This window comes from Gopherus flavomarginatus, chromosome 1 (genome assembly GCF_025201925.1).
Source record: "Gopherus flavomarginatus isolate rGopFla2 chromosome 1, rGopFla2.mat.asm, whole genome shotgun sequence".
Classification (NCBI taxonomy): domain Eukaryota; kingdom Metazoa; phylum Chordata; order Testudines; family Testudinidae; genus Gopherus; species Gopherus flavomarginatus.
The window spans coordinates 118,767,906-118,794,483 of record NC_066617.1 but is presented as its reverse complement, the minus strand read 5'-3'; the positions used below and the strand labels follow the sequence as shown (position 1 = coordinate 118,794,483).

The following is a 26,578-nucleotide window of genomic DNA, read 5'->3' as shown; positions in this document are numbered from 1 at the left end:
AGAGAAGAGTGGGAAAGAATAAAAAAAAAAAAAAATCAGAACAGCTGCTATGGGCCCAACTAGGGGAGAGATTAACTACAGCCGCCAAGTGGGAGGGAGGGAGCGAAGGATGGACTACCACTAGCTGGGTAACTAATTCAGGAGCAGACAGTGACTCGTAACTGTTGCTGTCTCCGAGGGGCAAGTTGCTTGGAATGCGGTGATAGTGGCAGAGGAATCTTCCTACCCCACGGGCAGATTTTTGTAGTGCCATGAAGGCTATGTATGGCTTTAGTTGCCTTACATCAGTATTTAGTTAGTGGTGCACTTGTCAATTTTACCTGCACAAATTCAGGCCACCGTTACCCTCCCAGCAACAGTGACAGTCAAACAGATTTTATTTAACTCCAATTTATTGCTGCATAGTCCATTCTGCTCCACTTGCTCTGCCCTCTTCTCCCTGTTTACCCAGGCGGTGTGGAAATTAGGAAAACTTCAAAGCTGTTGTTACCTGTCTGAAGCCAGCTCTCCATTTGATTTCCCCTGCACTGGCTCTTCTTTGTACATACGAGTGCCATAGAAATACCAATAGAGGGCGCCATTACTATCCTCACCCAGTGGTTCTACACGGAGGCTGTCTGCATCCAAACCCTGCATTCAGTTGGGAGCACGCAGTGAGAGACACAGTGACAAGTTGAAAAACAGCCGCACTGTCACTCAAAATACGCTGACATCCCTCCACAAACACCCCGCCCCACCCCCCACAACACATCTGTTCTGATGCAGTTCTGGGAAGATATTACTCTAGAGAAAAGAATACATTCCCTCTCCACCTAGGGAGAGATTTAGACTGGCATTTCTAATTTGCATGCTCTCTTTAGTTTTAATATTTCATTTTTGGTTCTCGTGACAGTGAAGGTCTAATTAGCCCTGGCTAGCGTCACACCAAGCATGGGAGGCACCGTGGAAACTTCCCACATACAGCTCTCCCAATACACTTTAATAATGTGGGATGGTAGGGGCACTGCTGCAGGACAGAACTGCACTCCTTGCTCCCACAGAGCTGTCAACACCCTGGAAGCACTGCCAGATATTCAAGTCACGGTCTTCAGAGATGTAGCCAAATCAGGCCAATTTACATAGTGACGTTTGTGCTGTGAATGCATCCATGACAGAGAGACCCTACCACTTGCCTAGATCCTTTGTAACCCGACATAACCCAGGCAGGGGCGGCTCCAGGCCCCAGCACGCCAAGCGCATGCTTGGGGCGGCATACCGCGGGGGGCGCTCTGCCAGTCACCGGGAGGGCAGCAGGGAGGGTACCTTCAGCGGCATGCCTGCAGAGGGTCTGCTGGTCCCGCGGCTCCAGTAGACCTCCCGCAGGTGTGCCTGCGGAGGGTCTGCTGGTCCCGCGGCTCCACCGAAGCCCTGGGACCAGCGGACCCTCTGCAGGCATGCTTGCAGGAGGTCCACCGGAGCTGCGGGACTGGCGAGCGGCAGAGTGCCCCCCGCGGCATGACGCCATACTTGGGGCAGCAAAATATCTAGAGCCGCCCCTGAACCCAGGTCTCCAGAGGTGGAAAAAACAACACGACTATTTATTCACTGCACTACCACCAAGAACATGACTTTAAAACATTTCTTTTAGATTAAAAGAAATTACATCTCCAAACCCATAAAATATACAGACTATGGGAAACCTATGTACCTCACTAAGATGCTGGCTCAAAAAACCCCAACCCAACCCAACCCCTTGAACATTATAGAAGGAGAGAGAATGGGGAGACCCAGTCACCAATATTTCCAAAGCTGGGTCTGGAGACAAAGAGAAAAAATGGACTTTAGAGAGAAATACTTCCAAGCTATAGTTCAAATCCCCAGTCTCTTCTTGCTCCCCAAATGGACAGACTAGAAATGCCACAGGAGCATCAGCCCCTAAACGGCCCTGTTCCATTGGTTGGAGGCTCGCTGACGTATACAAGCAGTGGCAGGAAAAAGGAAAAACAGCCTCCATAAGGCAAACATTTTCCTCCATCCCCACCTAGGTTTCACAACCCAGCCTAGCTCCCTGTAGCTGTCATCTTCCCCATCCAACAGCTGCTGTGGCCCAAAGCACCTTGAGGAGGTCGAAGACGTCATCTGCATCAAGCCGGTAATCGCAGAGGCGGTGCAGAATCTCCACGCGGGTGCGCAGCGGCAGATCCTGGAAAGTGGATTCCCGTAGGGGGTTGGGTTTCCCTTCCTCCAGCTCCCAGCGGTAGTTGATAATGTCCTCAAGGTAGCTGTGAAACGTCTGTGACCTAATCAAGAGAACAAGTCCCCCCTATTGTAAGTTAATATGCAAAAGACAGGACTTAGTGGGGGTGGGAAATGAAATTATAAGAGCCTGGCAAGGCTGAAAGCTGTGCCCTGCTGGCTCAGCACAACCTAACTGAACTTAGTATGCAGCAGGAAGTGGAGTGACTGACACTGGGACACTTTCATAAATGCTTTTAAGAGCTGTGTCCTAGGACAGCTAGGGCTAGTTAAAGCTGTGCAGCTAGGCTTGACTCTCTCCTACCTCTGGTAGTATTCCTAACTGCAACAATACAGAATTTTGCATCATTTAAAACCTTTTTGTTAGTCTCCCTTCTTTTCATCACATTAGGTAGCTGTTCACATCAGCATGGACTCTGACTTTTATAAAGGGAAGATGCAATGGAGCATTCACAGACAATTCCGATCCTCTTCTGCCTTCCTCCATTTTAGCTGACAACATCACTATCTACCAGGGTCACCCGTTTCTCTCTTTTCCCTGGCCATATCCGGGGAATTTTCCCTGGCCGTACAGCCAGGCAATTACCAACTCCTGAGCCTTCTTCCAAATCATTTTGGAAGTCAGGCCCTCTGTTGTCCTAAAGGGTAAAACACTTCTCTATGTCCGGACTACTCTGTCCTCTCTGGCCAAAATGCAGTTACCAGAATTATCTTCCTTGCCTGCCAATAGGACCACAATACTCTCCTCTTTGAATCTCCTTTGCCACTATCTCCCCACCTTGCCCACAGTACCATATTAAACTTCTTGTCCTCACCTTACACTGAAGGTTGCTGTAAATAGTAACAGTTCTGGTGCAAGCGCTGCCCTGTCACTCCTTAAATTGCCAACTGTGCTCAGATAAATAAGTGTGTGTCTAATTTAAGATGCAACTTGTTCTGAGCGTGGAAGTTTCAATCTACAGAATCTGGGTGAGATAAAGCACTGACTGTTAAAACTTTGTTTTTGTCATTTGAGTGGTGCCACTGCCTGACTCCTGTGACTTGCCAGCGTTCCAGACCTGTGGTCTGTAGCTGCAAACATGCCTCTCTCTCACACACAGGAAGTTTGTGTGCCTGACTGGACACTACCAGATAGCCATTCCCACATGTGTTCATGGAGGCAGCTCAACTGGATCCTTTTTGGCACCAGCTGACTGCCCTAGACAATGCAGAGAACTATGCCACAACTGCAGAATAGCCACAAAACAAACAAATACAAAACTGTAACTAAAAAAAGCATTAAATCTTTAACAAACAGAGAGAAGATCATCATCAGTCTGGAGGAAGACTACTGAGAACTAGCAAAAAGGTCAGATGTTAAGAGAAGGAGGAAGAAAGAAAAGATAGGAAAGAGGGGTCAAGATAGAACGGCAACCTGCAGGACCTGATGGCCACAGCCTTTGCGGAAGAAACGTCCACCTGACAGTGTCTTATAAATGAGTGAAGAGATGCCTATGTCCCCACTCTGCAGATTACTCCATATGACCTTGTTTCTTTCCGCACCTCAAGTGGAAAATGACTCCTTGTTGACTGACCCCATTTCCCTGAAGGAGTTTTACCTGACCTCCTATAGTATTCAATGACAGATACTTGTATAGAATTGGATATGGTGGCTTTAGCAGCTCTGCCGTTGCTCTTTTCCACCTATGACCCAAAAAAAAAACCAAGAAACAAAAAACAAGCACATGCCTTTCTGACTGTCTTTATTCTGCCCAGCTAACCTCCCAATCAATTAAATGCAATGTGACCTCCTTGAATAAGAAGGAAATATTTCTACTGACATAAGAAGGAGGGATTATTTTAAGGAAGAATTCCTGTGCCAGCTGAAGTACCCACTTTGTGGGGTAAAAAGTGCAGAAATTGTTTTTTGTTAGACAAAATAATCAACACATACAGCCTTCTATCTTAAATAAGAGCAGCCACTGGTTCTAACAGTTGTTCTGTAACACATTTCAGGGCCAAATTCAATTTCCAACTTGCAACTGGGAACTTTAAAATGGGCAATGTTTGGTTACTGCCTTGAAAACCTGCAGACAGGAGGATATCAGATTCTCTTTATAGACTGAGCGCCCTTAAAACTTCTATTTGATCACACACAGTGCTTAAACATTTAGATCTTTATTAAAGTCATCAAATAAGGAAGTGAGGCAATATTTGACACACTTTTAGAACAGATGTCATGCCTGGACCCCATTTCCTGGAAATATGCTAACTATATAAAATCTCAGACAACTTCCTTCCAGGTTTGAAGAAATAAAGCCACAAACTAACAGCATCCAAATTCTACCCTCTCAAGTTCAAGATGTCAGAATCTTATTGAACTTTGAGTCAGAAGATCATCTAATGAAGGCAGAATCTCGGGGGAACCAAACCAACATTTCCAGGTTCCTGGAGAACAAGGGCCCATGGGGCCGAGAAGGAGCTATCAGGAGCACTATGGCTTTCTCTGTTCTGATTTTTCTGGCTATCTGAGCCAGAATTGGAAAAGAAGGCGTGGCACACATCAGACAATTGGACCACTGGAATGAGAATGCACTGATTTTCCTTGCTCTCCATTTTTGTTGCTGCTCAGAGAAAACGAATTGATCTATGAAGGTCCCCATTTCCAAAAGATGATCTGAAGGACCTGGTCATTTAATTCACATTCTCTCTGGGGACAGGGGTTGTTGACTCAACAAAATGGTTTGAGTTTTACTTTTACATAAGTGGCTAGAACTAGACATAATGTCAGCCCGATATCAGCTGCACACAGCCTCTGTTCTCAGGAGTGCTCAGTCTCTCTCTCATCAATTTGCAAAAGCTGCTGCTGTGTGTTTGGCGCTTTGAATCAGGACAGAATGAGAACACAAGATGGGAACCAGATGTCTCACGGCATTCCCAATAACCCTCAACTCCATCCAACCAATTTATATTTATCCTCCTCTCTCAGGCTGGCCATTTCCCCCAGACAAGCATGGGTCCATATGTGGATTTCACAGCCTGTCAGAAAAACATCCATGATTTTTCTCACCTCTAATATTTCTATTAATGGTTCTCCTCTGGAAAGGGTTTTGGAGCAGTCCCCCTGTGTTGGAGATGGAAGAACCTGCTGGAAAGATTGTGATCTGACTGTGCAAAGATTCCTGTTGGTGATCCCTTACAGATAGTGGACATGCTTAGGTCTTGTGTTGCATTGTCCATTAACAGTGTCTGAGTCCAGGAGTTGAAGGATCATCACCAGATTAAGGTGGGGCATCAAGATAAGTTCTACACTATACCTAGATCTCGACCATTTTCACAGTCCTAAGGTGTACCACATTCTGTGAAAAGGTTAGGGAACGCTTGCTGAAGCTGATCATAAACCCTTGAGTCTATAGGATTTATTACTTGTTGCGAATACCAGTGAGCTGTCTGTTTGGACTGGGAGCAAAGCAACAGATCATCTAGATATTGAGATTTGCATAATTCCTTCTTCTGCGGTTATCAAAAATCACCATAACTAAGGCTCTGTCTACACTAGCACTTTTGTTGGCAAAACTTTTGTCGGTCAGAGGTCTGGGGGAAAAAAAACACACCCCGATTGACAAGTTTCACCAACAAAAGCGCTGGTGCAAACTGTGCTATGTTGGTGGGAGATGCTCTACCACCATCATAGCTACTGCCACTCATTGGGGGTGGTTTAATTATGCCAGAGGGGGAGCTCTCTCCCACTGGCATAGAGCAGACTTTACAGCAGTGCAGCTGCAGCTGTACAGCTGTGCCACTGTAAGGTCTGTAGTGTAGACATAGCCTTAGACAAAAGTTCAATTGCTGGAGACAATGCTAAGCCAAATGGCAAGGCTAGATACTGAAAAACGTGTCCTTCCATTGCATAATGAAGGTATTTAAAGTTGAAAGGATTAATTGGTGGATTGAGATATTCTATAGATCTCAGAACAGTGCATTTAAAAAAAATCTTTCTGCGGATCCTGAATGATAAGAGGAGATTTTTCATAAGAAAGGAGTATATTTGATTGCCAGTTTCAGGGAAGACAGGTCCAATATTGGTCAAAACACTCTGTTTCTATTGGGGACTAAAAATAGTTTTGATTAAATACCCTGACCTCTCTCTAGAAGGTAAGTTGCAGCTACAGGAAAGGGATTTTTGAACCGAGTCCCCAGTCATAAAGCATCAAGTTTTGACAACTCTAGATCTCACCCTTTCACACCCAGACCCAACGAGTCAGAGCTTTCATAGAACTCTAAAACAAAGGAATGTTAGACAAAACTCTCCCAAAGATGTACCTCCACAAAGACACTTATAAGTAACTATAAAGGCTGTTACAGGATAATTTGGAACCATAATACATATTTATATATATATATACACAGACACACACACCATCTCCCTCCCCCTGCCCTCCTCTTTGTTTTCTAAACCATCATGCCATTAATACTCTTTGTATTATCACACTCTCTTTTATATTTGGATAGCACCTAATACATGGGTACTATGTGAGTGGCTCATGATCTGTAGTAGCAGCTGCAAAAGTTTTAGGGCAGTTTAGCATAGAGAGGATGGGAACAGGTCAACAGAAGGGCTCCTACATCTGGGCATCAGGGTTTACATACTTAAGAGAAATAAATACTCCACTCCCAAGAGGACAGCACTGCAGCTTAGACCATTTCTACTCAAGGAAAGAGAAGCCTAGGACTTCTCCCACAGGCAGATAATCAGTACTGAGCAATGTGCCCTAACAAAAGATTTCCCTGCATTCAAAGCACTCTTCTCAGAGCTCTGTGTTTTAGTGCAGTGACCTGCAATTTTCTCTCAGAAAGAGTATTTCTCCTGATTCCATCTTGCATGCTGAGTGAACCTCCTTTCAGGCACTTATCTGTGCTCAATATGCAGAGTCAGGTCCCAAAGGAGATCCTTTGGAACAGGAGACAACCACAAGAAGATGGGAGGCTTTCAGAAGGGCTGGGGGAAAATGGTAAGATTTGTCCAGTGCTTGTGGAGGGTGGGCTTGGGAGAAGACATAATAGAGCTGTAGACATCTGGCCCACAAAACAGTCCAGGGAAAGACCTCAGTCTGAAACAGCTGAAATCCCTTCTCAGGCAGTGCAGCATTGTTGGGATTGACACAATTTTTAAAAAATTATTATGATTTTCACTGTCCTCTTCTAAGAGGGAGGCTGACTGCACCTTTTCCGAAACAGACTCCAAGACAGAGCATGACTGGAAGACACAAGACTTGTTTTGTTTACCAATAACCTGATTCAGTAACACAGTTCCAGAGTCTATCTCCACTTCCCATCAAGAACAACCCAGGCCCCTCACAGTGGTCCAAGTATAGAATTATTGCCACATCATCCTTTCTTACAAGGGCTACCCACTGCCAATTTTGTAACAGAAAAACCCAGACCAACTTCTGATTGTCAATATTAGATCAAAAAGGAAAGGAGCGATAGTGAACTGGAAATATACCTGAGGCAGAATTTTTTATGGTTGATGTTCAGCTAACCCTGGCACACGTAGTTGAGCATTCTGAAGGTTCACAGACGTCAAATAGTTGGCTGGACTCATTGCTACAATATTTGTCATGTTATTGTATTTTAAATCTCTTGTGTATTAAATGCTACTTCACCATTTTGCCTATTTTCTTTGTAACAACGAACAAGTAAATGCCACAGAAAGCTGGGACAATGGCATGCATGTTTTAAGCTTGAGAGGGAAGCAACATTATTTGGGACAGAACTAAGAAATGTGACGTAACCTCAAGACTGTACGGGGGCCCAGAAGTAGTCTTCCTCTACCCCCTACCCAAGAGTTCTCCAGAATGGTAGACTGAAGGAATCTGGAAACAATGAGACCAGGAGTCTCAACCTTTCCCCTCAAGAAACATTGGGGTGAAAGGAATGGTCACTCTACAAGTTCCCTCTGCTGCCTGGCCAATAAGAGAAAATAATGAAAGATATATTTACGTCTGGTTACAGCTGTGAAAATTGAAACAGACTTGGGTTTCTTTTGGCTAGCCAGAACAATACCGCCGCACCCCCATTTTTTTCCCCCTGCAAGGTCCTTATCAGCAGAAGTCTATAGGTTTCCTGAAGAGATGACTCTTAGTATACAGAAGAGGCTGTTGGAAAGTCTCTCTCTAGCTCAATAGTCAAATATCTCAACAGGACAGACGACCACCATGGAGTCCATTTTGGAAGCGAAGGACATTTGTTTTCCCTTATCAGCTGGCAGCGTGTGGTTTCTCAACAGACAAAAAGGGGCAAACTTAGTTTTGGGAGTCACTCCAGTGTTAATGAGAGCATTAACGGACAGGTGAATACAAGATATTTCCCCCTCTACAGTAAGGGCAGTAGTAATAGCTGAGGTCAGGAGAGCTTAATTCTGAATAAGCAGGGAATTTTTTTTTCTCCCACAAAGGCAAGTCCTCTAGAAGGAAGTGGGGAGGATTTCTGGTGTTTGTTGAGATGACCTCAGTCAGATATCACTAATGGGTCAGAAGAAGCAAAGCCTACTTCAGAGGCAAAAAAATGTAAGTGCCTAGCTAAGGTTCTCTCCCTCACAAATCAATCAGTCTATCATGGCTTGTCAAAAAAGGAAGAAAGGTTAGGCTGACCTTATCAGAAGCAATGTGAGTTACAGCTGCAGGCCTGGCCTTGGGCTGGGCAATGGCTAACAATGGAGGCCTTTTTTTACTGTACAAATTAGCATTCTTATCTTTAGAGGGGGAGGAAAGTTCGAAGGACCAGCTTGTACCCTAGGCTAAAGTCTTTGAAGCTACTGAAAAGCTAAGTCAGGCAGAATGGAGGGGACAAGGTATTACCCCTTCAGGGAAAATAGTTTAACTAGTATATTCTCTACCTCCTTCAGAGATTTCTGTGATGCAAGGGAGTTATCGAAATTGGTGGAGGCCAGTGTAAAATAGGCAACCTCAGAGCACCGGTTTAGACTGTATGCAGGGCATGGAAAAAGGAATAATCCTGATGGTCTAGCACTGCCATGCCAGACAGGTGTCAGAGTTATACAGGGACAGAGCATAGCAGAACCAGTGCAACAGGGGTGAGGAACACCTTGCCTCATACCACCCTTAGGTGACATGAACTCTTTGGAGAACATTAGCAGACTCTGCAGGGAGCTGTGGACAAACGAAGGGTCACTAGTAATAATGGTTCCTAGGCAAGGGCAGGAAAAGAAGCGTAACGGGGGAAATCAAAGTTTAAATGATCTCTCTGCAATTTCAAGGCATGGAACATGATGGCCTCTTGTCCAAGAAACCATGTCATGTCAAAGAACCCATCTGTATCCACACAGCCAGCTTTCCAAATTCAGACAGCACCCGGATAGTCAACCCTCTAATACTCCTTTGGTTTACGTACATGACTATGTGGGAGGGTTGGAGGTGGGGGGACAAAAGAAAGAGGCTCCAAGAGTTCAAGGGTGGACAATGCCACTACCTTCCTCCCACACTTTACCTCTTTCCTTCTACTTTTACTGAGCCAATGACATTTCCCCTCTGATGGGGGGGGACGACACACTGCTTTGTTGCAAACCATTAGCGCAAACTATTAAAATGAACTCAGTTGGATTAGTAAGTGGTGACAAACAATGAGTCAGCCTCTGCCTCAGAGTCCAATTCTGTCTCCTGAATTCAACAGCCTGAAGTGTGGGAGATCCATCAGAAGCTTCCACACCCCTGCAAAATGCCTCTGGGTCTTCTGAAAAGGTCAAGGCACTATCAGCACTCCCTACGTACCCTGGCCTTGGAATCTGCATCAAGAGCCCCAATGTGTCATTTACACAAACTTCAAGCCTCTATTAAACTGGCAACTCTATGAACAGACTGAAAACTAAAGACTTTACAGCCCTATAGGCTTTATAGGGTGAGTCAGGCATTTCCTCTAGAGCACAGGTTCCTAAACTTTTTTCATTGCATATCCCCTTCCAGATCTACCAGTTGCCTGCATAATCCTACCCTTCTCATCACTGATATTTTGTGTGTTCTTCTTAACATTACCCGTCTTTAGCCATCTGTCCATATTTCACTGTAACATACAGATATAGTTATAATGTAACATATACGACCAAAAAAATCCCCAGCCCTGATTAAGTTCTGAGCTCAGTTAGACTGGACAGTTGTTGAGCTGTATACTACCATTGCACTGTACGGTGATTCAGCATCTCTGTGTATCTGTGTTCTTCTTGGTACATCTTGAAGTAAATTAATTACCGTATTTTATGTAAAATTCCCAGAGTTTTAAAGCTTCGTCTGAGCAGCCAGTTATGAAAATGCAATACATAAAATAATTAATAAATAAAATCCACCATTACACAATTTCTCCCATGTTCTCCCCAGGATGTCTCGCATAACCCCAGGTTATGCGTACCATAGTTTGGGAACCCCTGATCTAGAGTGATTTGAAGCAGGGGGCAGGAAATCTAATGGTGGGAAGGATTTGCTTAGCAAGGTAATTCTCCACCTCTAATTTATATAGTTGAGTGTGTTGGGGAATCTAGTGTTTTCTCAGCTGAACTATTGATCCATCCAAGTTTAGGGGAGGAAGGAGTTAGTTAATAGAAACCAAGACCATTTATTCACAGCTTAGCTTGTGTGGCTCAAAATACTCCCATATCACTCCCACTCCATCTCAAATAATCCTCCATAACTAAAAGCTAAGGAAGGGAGCAGTTGGCATGCTGACTCCCACAGCGAGATAGAATAGAAACAGCATTGGAGCAGAGGGAAATCTCCAGGGAAGCTGAGGGATTGGAGATCTGATAGGTGCTGTCTAATCTAATAAGAGATCACATCACAGAAGCATGTGCCAGCTTGACAGAAGCAAACACAACCACTTAACCTGGATATGACAGCTGAGGCAGGCATGTTGTTCTACCGCCCTCCAAAAAGTGGAGCAGAAAGGAAGAAAGGAAAGCAGCAAGGTCACCGCAGCTGCAAACCCCTAGGAGAGGTTCCAATTCTGCATTTAGAGACTGCTCCCAGCAGCCACAGTACAAATACATGGCAACAGAGAAACTTTTTTCAGCTCAGACATTTCAGCACTCCTATACCACATTTATCCACTCCAGGGAAACACCATGATACTCTCTCACCTGCTCTGAGCCAAAACGTCCTGCCACTGATCTCATATATCCCCCACCCTGCCTTCTCCACACCAGAGGCAAGGCCAGACTACTGAACCAACAGAAACTGTCTTCCCCGCTCACCAAAAGCACCAGTGGAGGAAGTGAATTCACCTCACAAGCCAATGTAGTAGATTGGCATTCGCAAGCTTTCCCCAGAGAGTTTGTGGTGGTCTGAACGCTCCATATGACTCCACTCTTAACTAGTATCCTCTCCATGTCCACCACTCACCCCTGGCAAATACTAAGGAATGGCTTAGGAACGACTGAATGTTATTTGGTGGCGAGAAGAAAGAGGGACATATATATATATATATTGGACCAAACAGAAAAAGCTTCACCTGTATCTGTCTGTTCTGAAGCAGCTTTTCCCTTAAGACCGGCAGAAGCCTGGGAACAGCACAGGGGCTGAGAGGAGAGTCTATTTGATCTTACCTCCCACATTTACCTAGAGTTTTCACTGTTTTGTTAAAACAAAACAGAAGCAGCCAATCTTTGCTCCACAACGCCTATAACTGGATGTGCTAGGTAAAGGCAGCACAGGAGAAATCACACATATCTGTTACTTTGAGCTGTCTTGTCAGTTTCCCTTTCGAGCTCCAAGTATCCATGTATGTGTGAGCCTGTTTTATTTGTCTCTCCTTCTCCGGTAACAGCAGGAGGGTACCAGTGTGGAGCTGTTCTCCAATACATAAAGTAAGATGGAGGCAACAGAAAGGCAAGTCCAGGAAGTTCTGGGAGGGCGGAGGGTTCTCCAGCTAACTGTCCTCTATGTAGGTTTTAAGCCAGGGAGGATGTGGCACCACAACTGTCAGGGTGACGTGTGCTGCACTGCAAGTCTACTCTCCCCACCCATAGCATGAAAGTGAATTTCAGGCTGGGCACTAAAAACCTCTTATTGCCCCACATGAAATTGCTAATGTCCCTCCTAAAAACTGCTTTGTTCACCAGCCACCGCCCCTTCCAAGACTCTGGCATTCTCTCATCTCAAAGCACCAGTCTGTTCACTCAAATGATCCAGAGAAACTAGTTGATGTAAAAAAGAGAATAAGCCCTAAAGAAAAATAGAGTTGGACCCAAGTCTGATTATAAAATACTCTGAAGATGAAAAGCATAGGACCATGGTTAAAGATGTTCATTGGTGGGAAGTGCATGAGTCGTATTTTTAATTGACCCAGGACAGGATTGTATACAAGTTTTGTAGGTTTGGGCAGAGCGGGGAAGAAAAGTGGAGCAGTCAGGGAATCCAGAGTAACAGCTGAAGAGGCGTGCTAGCAAGTGGAGAGGAGTTGTATTTGCCGGCTGGCTGGGATGGGAGAGGAACAGCCAAGAGGAAGACAGTGAGTGTATGCAAACGATGGCCCAAAAGAGTTAAGAAAACATTAAGGGATAAAAATAAAACCTAAAATTAACATATTTTTGACCAAAGGCCCAATCCTTTACTCATTAGTCAAGGGAAGTTTTGTCACTTTAATGGCAGGAGGACTGGACCCCGAGACAAGTTACTGGGCAAATTATTCGTATGGGTTTGGGAAAAAACAACAACTACAGTCACTTTAGTTTTAGGGAAGACTGGCTGAAGATAAAGTGCTGGTTTGGGCAGCTGCATTTTTTCTGAGCTGCTTAATTGGCTTAAAGGAAAAAACGTCAAAAATTTCTGAATCCTTTTGTTTTCAACACAATATATTTATAAAAACACCAGTGCCAAGACTACCATTTAGTCAGCAGTGACAAGTGAATAAAAAAAACTTATTTACACTCAATGCATGGGAAAAACAAGAGATTTTACATAGTTTTCAATATTTTTTCTTCAGTGGAACATTGTTGTAATATGAACTGTGCTTGCTGTATGTTTCTGCAGATACTGTCATTGTTTGTCGAAACAGTACATAATCAAGTGTCCCCATGAGAATGCATTTTGAAGTGCAATCACACGGCTTTGTTCAGTAAACTAATCCCCAAACCACTCTACCCTCCCCCATTTATGTGCACCAGTCAGCTAATGTACACCCCAACTAGCCCCACACCTGCAGTGAGTGATTTTAGTGTTAGAGTACCATCCTGAAACCATTACCCCTTCAGAGTACCGTCCTGAAACCATTACTCCTTCACATTTGTCTCAGGTCCCATCCACAGTGTAGAAACTACAGTTGGGAGGAACATGGTTGTCTCCGGACACTGTTGAAACACAGCTTTGTCTTGTAGAGTAGACAAGTGTTTTAACCATGATACGATGATTTCTAGTGAATCTATCACCATGGAATCTGGGCACTGAAAACGAGGCAGAACTGCCTGTTTTGTCCACAAAGGACCCTATGCTCCAGCCTTCCTGTTTCGGTTGCTGTTAGATTAAAAACTCTGAAAAATAATGCCAGGCTGTTGTCCATTCCTTGGTGAAGAAAGGCTTGGGTAAAAAGGTACACCTCACGGAACAGTCACAAGGGCTTTGGCTCACTCTGATCTCCGGTTATAAGGAGTACCACAGTCAGCCCTTCACTGAGAATGATCTCTCTCAGGTTCCTGAAAGTTTCATCCTCAACACAAGTCAATCACAGCATGCTCATTGAGAGCCCCTGCTTTGGTGGTTTGGCGATGGAGAGGCAGTCTAGATAGTTAAAGCCTTTAATGGACTAGTCTGAAGATTTGCACTCTCAGGTAATGCAGAATGAAACCTATGTCACACACACACACACACACACACACACACACACACACACACACACACACTATAGTGTGTGAGAATCATGGCTGTATTGTGCTCAGGTCATGTTTTTTTTTGCTAGTTAATAGCTTCCGTGTGACCTTGACAGCCAGCCCCACGTTCAGTATGTTGCAATAATTCAACTTACAAGCAATGAAATATAGATCAATGTGACTACATCTGGATCCAAGAGGAATGATTAGTCTCTTGGCTGGGTGAGGATGAAAGAAGGTATCTATTGCCACTGCCTCACAGCCTATGCACTAGTGTGACAGAAGGCAAATGCCCCCTGATAGATTATTAGGTCAGTGCCCTGATCAGGTCTTGAACGCATTTCCCCTGGCTAGTATTACCTCTGGCTTACCAGGCTATAGTCTGTGCTAGCTGCCTTTCATCCATTTCTTTCCAGCACTGGGTCATTTGGAGGATGGTGCTGTATCTGTTGAGAAACAGACCTATTGCTGGGTTACCCATGTAGTCTCATAGTCACACCAAGAGGCCTCATATTCTGACAGAGCAGACAAAGTTGCCGAGATGTGGCATGCGAGTCAGCAGCTCTTGGTGTCCATCTGTCTGTTGCGAGCTAGTACTGCGAATACAGAGATATGTCCCCTGCACGTAGCCACAAGGAGGTCATCCACTAGCGCCAGAACAATACACTTGTCATGTGCCTGTCTGAACCCTGATTGTGAAAGGTTTTGTGGGTAGAGATCAGAAGCTTGTGAACCTTCAATAATTCTGCCCAGGAAAACGGAGATTGGAGACTGAGGTGTAGTTGACATGAAGTTGGACTACTGAGAATTGATCGGATGACTGTATGGTTCAGTGTGGTCATGTTATGCTCTCTGAAAGAGGCGGTCAAAGATTTTGGACCTAAAATTTCAAACCGGAGAAATGTAGGTACTCAGTACCTTGGGAGCTGGGCAGAAATCAGGACTTATTTAGGAGTTTAACTTTTAGCACTCAGAATTGAAAATGTTTCCCTTGGTTTCAAGTGGCTCTAGTTGCTCTTCACTGGCTTTTCACCATTAGAAGAGGGGTCTACTTTGAAGAAGAGGGGTCTGTTTTGCATGTGGTGTCTGGACATCTCAGTAATTTCACAGCCTCTACTATCCAATGTTTCAACTGTTTTTGTTCAGTGGTTGACCCAAGAGGTGCTGAGGGAAAACAAGAAGTGAAAGGAGATGGGACATTTTAGCAGAGCAGAGTCCCGGTTCATAATGGGGCTCCTAAGTGCTACAAAAATACAAATAAATAATAACGGGGCCAGAGAGTGTGTGACTGAAGATAGTAGATAGTTCTGGAACACAAGAACGGTCAGCCTACTAGTCCTGCATCTGGACAGCTCCCTCTCCAAGGATGTTCAGGAAGTTCACTAGATCTGGGAGGCTCTGAAGATTAATTCAGACAAGCGGTGGGAAAGCCTTTACATCCCTGCTTGGAGGTAGGGATGGACCAGGCAATAGAGGTGATTAATATGCCAATCTCCATCCCTGGGCTGAAGATCTGCTTCAATGTCTAGCTGAGCAGAACAGTCATGCTGGACATGAAATCCTGCACAAAGCGTGTGGGAAGTATCACCCATTTTGGCACTCAAAGACTCTTGGGACAAAGAATCTCAGGGATTCCTCTACCAAAAACTTGACAGTTGTTCTGTTAGCCCTGGGATGTATCTTGTGGTGTGGTCTTTAAACCAGTAACAATCACATAATTTTCATGTCCCTAGACACAAACAGCATTTGAACTATTTAGTCTCCAGTGTCTTTGGATGTCCTGCTATCAGTTTAAGCTCAACTTATTTAAACTTGTTTTTCCTCCACTCTCCCAGATCCTTCTTACTGTTGACAATACCACTGTCTTTCGTCACTAAGACTCCATAATCTGGGAGTCATTATTGATTCTTCCTCTACTTCATGTCCTTCACATCCGGATTGTCTAAACCCTATCATATCTCTCTCCACAAACGATCTGAATAGCCATCCTTGTCTTTCTGTCCAAGCAGCCAATTCTTTCATCCAGGGACTTCTCTCCCATCTCGATTAATGCTCTCTTCCTCACAGGCTTCCCTGACTCCCAGCATCATTCCCTCTTACACTCATGCAAAATGCTTCAGTCCAGAACATCTTCATGGCCTGGCAATCTGGTCACCTCATCTCATACCCTGAATCCCGTCACTGATTCAGACTCCTCCTCCATCACTTCAAATGTAAACATCTCGCCCTCACATTCACAATGCCCCGCATAACTCTTTCTCTGAGTTATCCAGTTTCTTAGCATGTCACCTATATGCTCGCCAACGGTGCCAACCTTCATGCTTCATTTGTCCACCTCTCCCACAATCTCTGCTCATTACTGCACACCACATGCATGGGACTTTCTTCCTGGTTTTGTCACCAACCATTCCTCATTTAATTTCTTCTTTAAGACCGACTTCTGGTGCAGTGTCTATAAGTAGTGAGTCAAAAGATATTTATTTATCTAACTCTATTGACGCTTACATGCCACAATTTCATTCCACTCTGCTGTCCACTAGCCTTTGACTAGACATGTGATCTTATTGCTGTAACCTCTGTCCTTTCTTCCTTCTAATCTTTTCATGGTCTCATGTCAAGAATTAGTTTAGAAGTTCTTGAGGGCAAGGAACACGTCCTCCATCTGTCCTGTAAGGCATGAAGCACAACTCTGTAAGTATAAGCCTCAGCTTGTTTGTGGTTTTCTGTTGCACCAGCCATTGGTGTAGTTATTACAGCCAAGATCAGCAGCATGCCAGTAAATGTTGGTTAATACAAACAGTGTATTCCCCGTGTCTATCATGATTGGGTTTGTGTCTCAGGCCCCAAAGATTATTGCACAGATTACACAGATAAATCCACTGGATCACTAGGATATTCCACCTTAGCTTTTTCTAAGGTCCCCTTGACCATAATATCAGCGAGCCTGAATGTTAGTACTCACTTTGCCTAGCTCAGGAAAAGAGAGACTAAAGGTTAGCTAGCAACCTAGGTTAGCTAATCAGCCTTGTCACAGTTCAGGGCAACTGCACCTGCATTTCATCTCTGTGGTCCACCGAGGACACCTGCTCCAGGCTCCCATATCCTCAGCCATCACCTCTCTTTGGGTGGAGACCTGTGTCTCTGGGATTTTCCCAGGTTGCACAGTTCCCTGCTTACACTGTGTTATTCCCAGCAAGCCAGACTGACTAAACAGGCCAATGTCTATGCTTTGCTCTCTTTTCAGAGGCTATACACATCATAATTGCCCACAGTTGCAAGTGACTACATAGCTCTTCTAAGCAAGCACATTTATTCTTAAGGCGAAAGCACTGCCGAGAAAACTTTTTTTAAAGTAATAAAAGAATCTACATGCATGCAAATAATCTTACTGGAGACCATCCTCACCCCCAACTCCAGCAGGGCTCTGGTAGGAGTCAGTCCTTCAAACCCAAGGGGGTGAGGGGAAGAGGGGTTCTGTGTCCATAACAGCTTTAGCTTAGAACAAGCACCCCCCACCCTATGAATGGGTTGTCTTTCCTTTATACAATTTGAGTCTTTGATCTTTGGATCCCTATAACAGCTATAATCAAGTAAATAATGTTCTCCTCCTCAGGGCAAAGCTTTTAAAGGGTGGGTGTTTGCATAAACTGAGGGGGTGGGGGGTTGCATTCACCTTCCCCTTAGACATTCTCCAGGTCACTGGTCCCCAACCTTTTTGTGGCCAGTAGCACATTCATGTTTTCAGAAGAGTGTGGCGGGCGCCAACAATTACTCACATACAGGGCCGGCTCTAGGCACCAGTGGAGCAAGCATGTGCCTGGGGCAGCACATGCTATGGTGTGGCATTCTGTCCATTCTGCAGAGTCGGAGTGGTTTTTTTTTTTTGGTTTTTTTTTGTGTGGTTTTTTGGTGCCAATTCTGGGCAGTGCAGAGAAGCAGGGAGGACAGAGAACACTGGTGCCCGCATTCTGCAGGCCCGGAGTACTCTGTCCCCAGCAGCCATGGGGCCACAGCTTTTCTCCCCTGCTGGGCACTAGGTGGGCACACATAAATGCCCTGGCGGGCACCATGGTGCCCACAGTACCACATTGGGGACCACTGCTCCAGGTGAACCACTTGACATTGCTTGTCCATAAGTCCACTCCTGTCTGGCCCATTGTTCAAGATAGTCCTTTGAAATTTATAATTCCCAGGACTCACAATAAAATATAACATTTGCATTTAATACAATGGACTCCAAAGATACTTAAACTTAATTCAATAAAATTTTCCAAGGATTTTGCAAGAAATTGCCACATCTGTCACAAACTTCATCTCTTAGTTTATAAAAATACACTGCATTCCTTGAAAGGGCACAACTGATGTAACTGCATGCAGACTGTAAGGCAATTTAATTTTTTTTTTTTTTTTAACATTTATTCTTAAAACAAACCAGTGAGAGAGTAGTCACGGAGGGAATGCTTGAAGGATCTGTTCCATGCAAGGGAATGAAGACAGAAAAATATGACAAAAGGAATGAAAGAAGTGAAATATATAGAGCCATTGAACCTGCTCAGTAACAACAGATATTCTGTCCTTGATGAGTCAGGAGATGATCAGATTGTCCTTTGCTGGCCCAGCTACGGTTTGGGAGGAAGGTAATTAGATGGAAAGCCCTGAAAAGAAGTCGCTGGAATAGAAGTGCCAATAAGTAATCCTGAATGAAAACTCAGAGGATGGTTCCGATAGAACAGGATGGGATGCTACATTCTGGGCATCGGGACAAAGGACATGACAGGGAGAGGAAAGGAGATCCTGGAGAATGTTGTGGAATGTCTTCCTATTTTCCATGATAGAACAAAACATGATTGAAAAGAGATGCCATAGATTCAAAGCTGGCTTTAGGGATCTGGAAAGAGAGGTGAAGATTGGGTGAACAGAGGTTTGGAAATTTGGAAATTTTTCTTCTCTTTTCTTCACTAAGCACTGGAAGAGAGAGGAGTCTGGGATTCATGAAGCACATTAATGCCTTCCATGATGCAAGGTGAGTTAGACAGTGGCCATCTAAGCAGGCAAGGTACCAATCTTCTGGATTCAAAGATGTCAAGGAAAAAAAAAGTAGAAAAGTAGAAAAGAGTGGGTTCTGTTATCTTACCATCTGACATATTCTTCCAAACTGAATCCTAATAAAGTGATGTTTTACAAGAAAGGGGGAATTTAAAAAGGAGCTTTGAGGGGGCAGTAATGGAACAAAGTAACTTCCAACATAAAATAATCAAATCACTGTTTGTTTCTTTAAAATGTTAAAACATTAAAAATTGTAAATATGAAACAAAACAGGAAACAGCTATATGGTCAGCATGACACCATTTTTCACAACAGTTCTAGCCAGAAACAGAGAACAGCAGGAGATTTTCTGGATTATTTTAATTTAATGTGCACATCCATGTAACACAGCCATTTCTTACTTAAAAACAGCTGTAGAAGTCTCCTGCTGTGGCCTTTGCCTTTAGCAGCAGCTCTGATCTTCCTGTCTTGATACAAGTCATCAAGCTGCATTTCCTGTTGGAATTAAAGTGGTAGCCTGCAGGGATTATGGAGCTGCCCAATTTGTATCAGTGGACTTTTTTTTTTTTGGGGGCGGGGGGTGGGGTGGGGAATGAATCAAGTACTTTTAAAATACCACTTGACAATTTTCTTATATAAATTGCATATTCTGTATAAGTGATTTTTTTTTCCTGGAGTCATTTTTTGCAAGAGTAGAAAGTCATAAACACTTAAGGGTCTATACACAAAGGCAAAGGTAATGGGAAATGCATTCAATGAGCTAGACATGTGAGATTATGACCTAGTGGATGTCGGTTTGGTGGGACAAATCACATCTGCTATATTAACGTATTAACATTGACCAGTATGATGTATTCAGAAGAGCTAGAAGGGGAAGAAGAGGTAGAGAGATATTAGATACCTAAAATATTTACAAAACCACAATCAGCAAAAGTACTTTACAGTTTTATATTTCTACATAATTAAAGTCAGGCACCTCCAGTCCAGTTACAAGTTCTATATGCTGTCAAACTAGACATGCAGAGAACTACAGCCTGCTACCAATAGATTGCAAGAAAACAGAAATACACAATACTTTGGATAGTGAAGAGGTAAAGTACTACACAAAATTAACTCATCATTTCAACACTGAGAAGCAGCTAAATAGTAGTATATAGATAAAGAAATAAATATTTAAGGCACAATTGCAAACTATCCAACATGAATAAAAGATTAGAAGAATAGTAAGAGGCCCATATGGTTCCATCTGGAGCACTTTAATGACCTGCAAATAAAAAAGGAATCCTACAAAAAGCAGAAGCATGGACAAATTGCTAAGGAGATGTACAAAAGAATAGCACAAGCACATAGAGACAAAATCAGAAAGACTAAGGTACAAAAATGAGTTACACCCAACAAGGGACATAAAAGGCAATAAGAAGAGGCTCTTTATATATATGATTAGGAGCAAGAGTAAGATGACGGAAAGTAAAGTAGTAGGAGAGCTAATAACTGATGACATCAAGATGGCTGAGGTGCTTAATGCCTATTTTGCTTCAGTCTTCACTAAAGAGGTTAATCATGACCAGATATTCAACACATTTAATATTAACTAAAGGAAAGAAAAACAAGCCAAAATAGGGAAAGAATAGGTTAAAGACTAGTTAGATACGTTATATGTATTCAAGGTGGCAGAGTCTGGTGAAATTAATCCTAGGTGCTGAAGAAACTAGTTGAAGCAATCTTGTTAGCAATTACCTTTGAGAACTCACGGTGGACTTGTGAGGTCCCAGAGGTCTGGAGAAGGGCAAACATAGTACCTATCTTTAAAAAGCAATACAAAGAAGATTGAGGGAATTATAGACCAGTCAGGCTAACTTTGATACCTGGATAGTGGAATAAATTATTAAACAATCAGTTTCATAGAATCATAGAATATCAAGTTTGGAAGGGACCTCAGGAGGTCATCTAGTTCAATCCCCTGCTCAAAGCAGGATCAATCCCCAACTAAATCATCCCAGCCAGGGCTTTGGCAAGCCTGACCTTAAAAACCTCTAAGAAAGGAGATGTTACCACCTCCCTAGGTAACCCATTCCAGTGCTTCACCACCCTCCTAGTGAAAAAGTCTTTCCTAATATCCAAGCTAAACCTCCCCCACTGCAACTTGAGACCATTACTCCTTGTTCTGTCATCTGGTACCACTGAGAACAGTCTAGATCCATCCTCTCTGGAACCCCCTTTCAGGTAGTTGAAGGCAGCTATCAAATCCCCCCTCACTCTTCTCTTCTGCAGACTAAACAATCTCAGTTCCCTTAGCCTCTTCTCACAAGTCATGTGTTCCAGCCCCCTAGCCATTTGTTGCCGTCCGCTGGACTCTTTCCAATTTTTCCACATCCTTCTTGTAGTGTGTGGCCCAAAACTGGACACATACTCCAGATGAGGCCTCACCAATGTTGAGTAGAGGGGAATGATCACGTCCCTCAATCTGCTGGCAATGCCCCTACTTATAGAGCCCAAAATGCCGTTAGTCTTCTTGGCAACAAGGGCACACCATTGACTCATACCCAGCTTCTCGTCTACTGTAACCCCTATGTCCTTTTCTACAGAACTGCTGCCTAGCCATTTGGCCCCTAGTCTGTAACAGTGCATGGGATTCTTCTGGAGTAAGTGCAGGACTCTGCACTTGTCCTTGTTGAACCTCATCAGATTTCTTTTGGCCCAATCCCCTAATTTGTCTAGGTCCCCTCTGTATCCTATCCCTACCTTCCAATGTATCTACCATGCTTCCCAGTTTAGTGGCATCTGCAAACTTGCTGAGGGTGCAGTCCACGTCATCCTCCAGATCATTAATAAAGATATTGAACAAAACCGGCCCCAGGACCGATCCTTGGAGCACTCTGCTTGATACCGGCTGCCAGCTAGACATGGAGCCATTGATCACTACCTGTTGAGCCCGACGATCTAGCCAGCTTTCTATCCACCTTATAGTCCATTCATCCAGTCCATACTACTTTAACTTGCCGGCAAGAATACTGTGAGACACCATATCAAAAGCTTTGCTAAAGTCAAGGAATAACACGTCCACTGCTTTTCCCTCATCCACAGAGCCACTTATCACATCATAGAAGGCAATTAGGTTAATTAGACATGACCTGACCTAGGTGAATCCATGCTGACTATTCCTGATCACTATCCTCTCCTCTAAGTGCTTCAGAATTGATTCCTTGAGGATCTGCTCCATGATTTTTCCAGGGACTAAGATGAGACTGACTGGCCTGTAGTTCCCCGGATCCTCCTCCTTCTCTTTTTTAAAGATGGGCACTACATTAGCCTTTTTCCAGTCATCTGGGACCCCCCCACCCGATCGCCATGAGTTTTCAAACATAGTATTAGTTTGTAAGCACCTGGAGGATAACAGGGTGATAAGTAATAGCCAGCATGGATTTTTCAAGAACAAGTCATCCTAGACCAACCTAATTTCCTTCTTCGACAGGGTTCATGACCTGGTGGACAGAGGGAAGCAACAGACATGACATATCTTGATTTTAGTAAGGTTTTTGACACAGTCCCATATGATATTCTCATAACTAATCTACGGAAACGTGGTCTAAATGAAATTAGTATAAGATGGATGCACAACTGGTTGAAAAAACATACTCAACAAGTAGTTACCAATAGTTCGCTATCAAACTGGGGGCACATAGTGAGATCGCACAGAAGTTTGTCCTGGGTCAGGTACTAGTCCTATTACCCATCACACCATTCTCCCCCCAGATGGGCTCTCTCTTCTCCTCTGCATCATCCAAAGTTTAAGGCCCATCACAATTTAGCCCTTCTTTACCTATAACCATATAAATGACTGCCGCCTTCACTATTAATATTCTCAGTCTTCACTGTTCATTTGTCCATTTCTCCTACAAGGACCTCAACGCTTTTTCTCATGTCACCTCTTTTGCACAGCATATTCACTCCCCCAGTCCCCCCAGAAAAAACTGAAAAAGCCACTATCTAATCCTCCTTCAAATTCACTTGTACCATAATGCCTACAGAACACTGCCAGACGGTAACAGGAACATTTATCCATGTCTTACCTAAAAAATTCCTTTCTTGGAGTAATGAGGGCCATGGAACCATGACATTAGGTGCCCTGTTCTATGCAGCTTTGGAGGCAGACCACACAGGTCCATCAGAGGCAGGGCTGGTGTGGCTCATGCCACCTCTGAGAAACTGTCAGTTGCTACACTTTCATACCTAGGAAAAACTAAGCACTCTGTATCAGTATGGAAAATTAAAGCACTGAGACTAAAGAGAACAGTTCTCCGGAATAACAAACTTGAGTGCCAATTAATAATCTGATATCATTTCCCAATTAACAGTCCATTCAAGACTGGCTTGATCTGTGGACCTCATTACTCCAAGAAAGAAAAATTTCAGGCAAGATATGGATAAATTTTCCTATTCTTATTCATTCTCAGGACCACAGGTCTATGACACTGGGGTTTTCATACCACTTTCCACACAATATAGTGAGGGAACAATATACAGTTATGTACAGATGTGAAAAGAATTACTGGGATACTATAGTGAGACGCACTCATCTACTAAAGGCAGCATCAGATAATGACTGAAGTCCAGCCTCCAGAATTTTGAAGGTGGTATGAACAGTTGAGAAGATGCCTGCTTTACAGATTTTCTTGTCTGACGTATGTTATCTTTCTGCACATGAAGCTGCTACAGCTCTGAGGGAATGAGCTCTGATATTAGAAGATGGAGTTACACTTTTTGACTTGTATGCTTCTTGGATACAAAACTTCAGCCACCTGGAAATAGAGGATTTTGAAACCGTCTTTCCCTTTGACACTAGATCATAAAGCACAAAGACTTGGTCCTTCTGACCTGAGCTGTGTGGTGAATACATTCTCTGAGAGCTTAGAAGAAATCTAGAATATGCCAGTTTCTTTTTAGAGTGTGAGGGAACTGGGCAAAAGGATAGCAGAACAATGTCCAGTGCTCTATGGAGTCTGGAGTTAATCTTTAGTATGAAAGGCATGGTCGGATCTGAGTACCACTCTACTCTTATGGAATGTAGTGCTGAGGTTCCAGGAAAAGAGTTTCCATCTCAGGGGCACCCTGCAAACAGACAAGATTGCTATCAAAAAGGTCACTTTAGTGGTTAGAAAGTAATGAGACAGCTTCATGAGTGGTTCAAACTGAGGGTCTGTAATGGCACTGAGAACCAGGTAAGAGCCCATAAAGACACTTCATGCACTTCAGGAGGATGTAGAAGAGATGCTGCTCTCATAAGAAAAAGGCTCGATATCTGGGTATGATGAAATTCACCACTTGTTTATTGCACTAAGGATTTTTGACAAAGCAGTGACTTGACCCTCAGTGTCTGCAGCTGCCACCGAATTACCACCGAACACCTGGCTGCACTTCGACGGCGGGGGGAGGGGGGCCGCCGCGGGTCTCTGGAGCACTTCGGCGGCAGGTCCCAGAACGGAAGGGCCCCCCACCGCCGAATTATCGCTGAAGCGGGAGCCCCCCACCACCAAAGACCCCAGGCCCACAGAATCCTCTGGGCAGCCCTGGGCCTAGCCTGAGTTCATTGTCACGAAATCTGAGAATCTGTGGTACCAATGCAAAGGCAGGGCTGAGACCTTTGTCCTGGTACCAATGGGTAAATCTCAACCAGACTCTGGAATATGCTGAGTTAGTTGATTTACTTCTGGAAGCCACTCTTACGGGTAAAAATCTTTCCCAGTTAGAAATGACAAGTCCCTGACCACTAGGGAAAAAGGCACATTTATCTTTGGTAATGGTGCCCGGATACGTTTTGCCTGGTGCATACTGAGGAACCTTCTGACCTTATAAAATGGAGACCAGAGGGAAGTGTGAGGTAGAAAGAAAAATGGTGGGGCCAAGAGGTCCATTACTGCCTTGCAATTTTCCAATCTGGGCTGCTGTCCCTCTCATCCCTCCCTAGCCATTTGCTTGGGGAAGGAGGTGGAAGCATGGCATGGCAACCTGTAACAGAAGCTGGGAGCAATAACCAGAACCATTAGGGCCTGGAGACTCACAGAGGCAGCTGGTAATGACAGCTCAATCGTTTGGACATGATGATCTGCAGTGGCAGCTGAGGGGGGCAGCCTGATGCTTTCCCAATCTTTAGGTGCAGCAGGAAAATCTCTGTTCCACACTCCCATACTCACAGGGGGTCTGGGGAGGGATTTATAACTATGGGTCATCTGAGACATCTGCAGACCTCTAAGCGTAGTATACGATACTCAAAATACTCAGTACACTTTTGCTCAATGTCTGTCCCCTGGCGTGCTGTAGAGTGGAGGGAAGGATTGGGCCTGAGCTCCCCTTGCCGGGCTCTCCTCGTTCTGTCTCTGGATCCTTATCAGCAGTTCCCTGCTGTTCCAGCAGTTCAGGGAGGTGCCAGGGAGCTGCTCTGTCGTTAACAGACATGGCTGCGAGCACAGGCTCCAGTGGCTGGGCAGGACACTTCCTGGGCCCGTTGATATTGTGCTTCAACCTACACTCCACCCATGTTTTGTGGGGGAGGGAGGAGAGCTGCCACTTGCTGGCCCTGGCATCACTGCAAGCCTGTACCAGACCCAGGGGATTTTGCTGCTGAGGTGCTGTCACTGTTTGCTGGGAGCTCTCCTGCTTGGGGAAGGAGGCTGCAAGAAACCCCGCCCCTGCTTGAGGATTTGATGGGGGCCTGGGTCTCCACAGAACAGGCACAAATCTCCATGCAGGCACAAAATCAGCAAGGGAAGTGCAGGAGTCAGAGTGTCTGCTTTCTCTCTCTTTTTAGCCTTCTCTGCCATGCTGCACTTTGGATGGGTGAGCAGGGGCACAGAGGAGAAGGGCACTCTTCTCTGCCAATAAAGGCAGACCCGAACAACCAGCAGTTTTTAAGGCCTTTTTCCTCCCTTCTTCTTCAAGTTTGCTCTGCAGTACGGAGGAGCTGGTCTGCATGCCTACAGCTGGACAAGTAGACAAAATCTGGTGCTCTCTCAGAGGTGGAGCCACACCTACTCGTATCTCTGATGGACAGGTCTGGCCTGCCTTCAAGGCTGCATATAGCAGAGTTCCTCATGTCATGGATCTGCAGGCCTCATTACGAATAAGAATGGCTACAGAGTTGGCAAGCTACATCAAACACACAGCCAGCCTACAAAAAAAACACACTCCCGTTACCCCTTCTTCCTTCTACTGTCAGGTTTGTTTCTTTCACCTGTTGCATCTTGTCATTAACCAAGGCCTAATCTACACAGAGAAGTTGTATTTATTTAACTAAAATCATTTTTCAAACTGATGCAGTTAAATCGGTGCCACCCACATACGCACACTCAAACCAATTTAAGAGTGCCTTACATATTGACATTAAACCGCAGCGTAATCTTCTAAACGAAGTTATGGAAACTCCAATGCTTGAGACATTTACAACCAAACTGG

The 26,578-nt window shown here is 44.4% G+C and overlaps 1 protein-coding gene across 2 annotated transcripts in view; it reads right to left on the bottom strand.

The window, feature by feature from the left end:
• The window catches only part of LOC127033027 (chromatin remodeling regulator CECR2), a 139,414-nt gene that overhangs the window by 49,279 nt on the left and 63,557 nt on the right, over nt 1-26,578 (bottom strand). For both annotated transcript variants that reach the window (XM_050920805.1, XM_050920815.1), the window contains exons 3-4: nt 2,096-2,279; nt 491-630 (exon numbers count right to left, since the gene is read on the bottom strand). In XM_050920805.1, the coding sequence (XP_050776762.1) occupies nt 491-630; nt 2,096-2,279 (324 nt within the window). The remainder of the gene's footprint in view (nt 1-490; nt 631-2,095; nt 2,280-26,578) is intronic.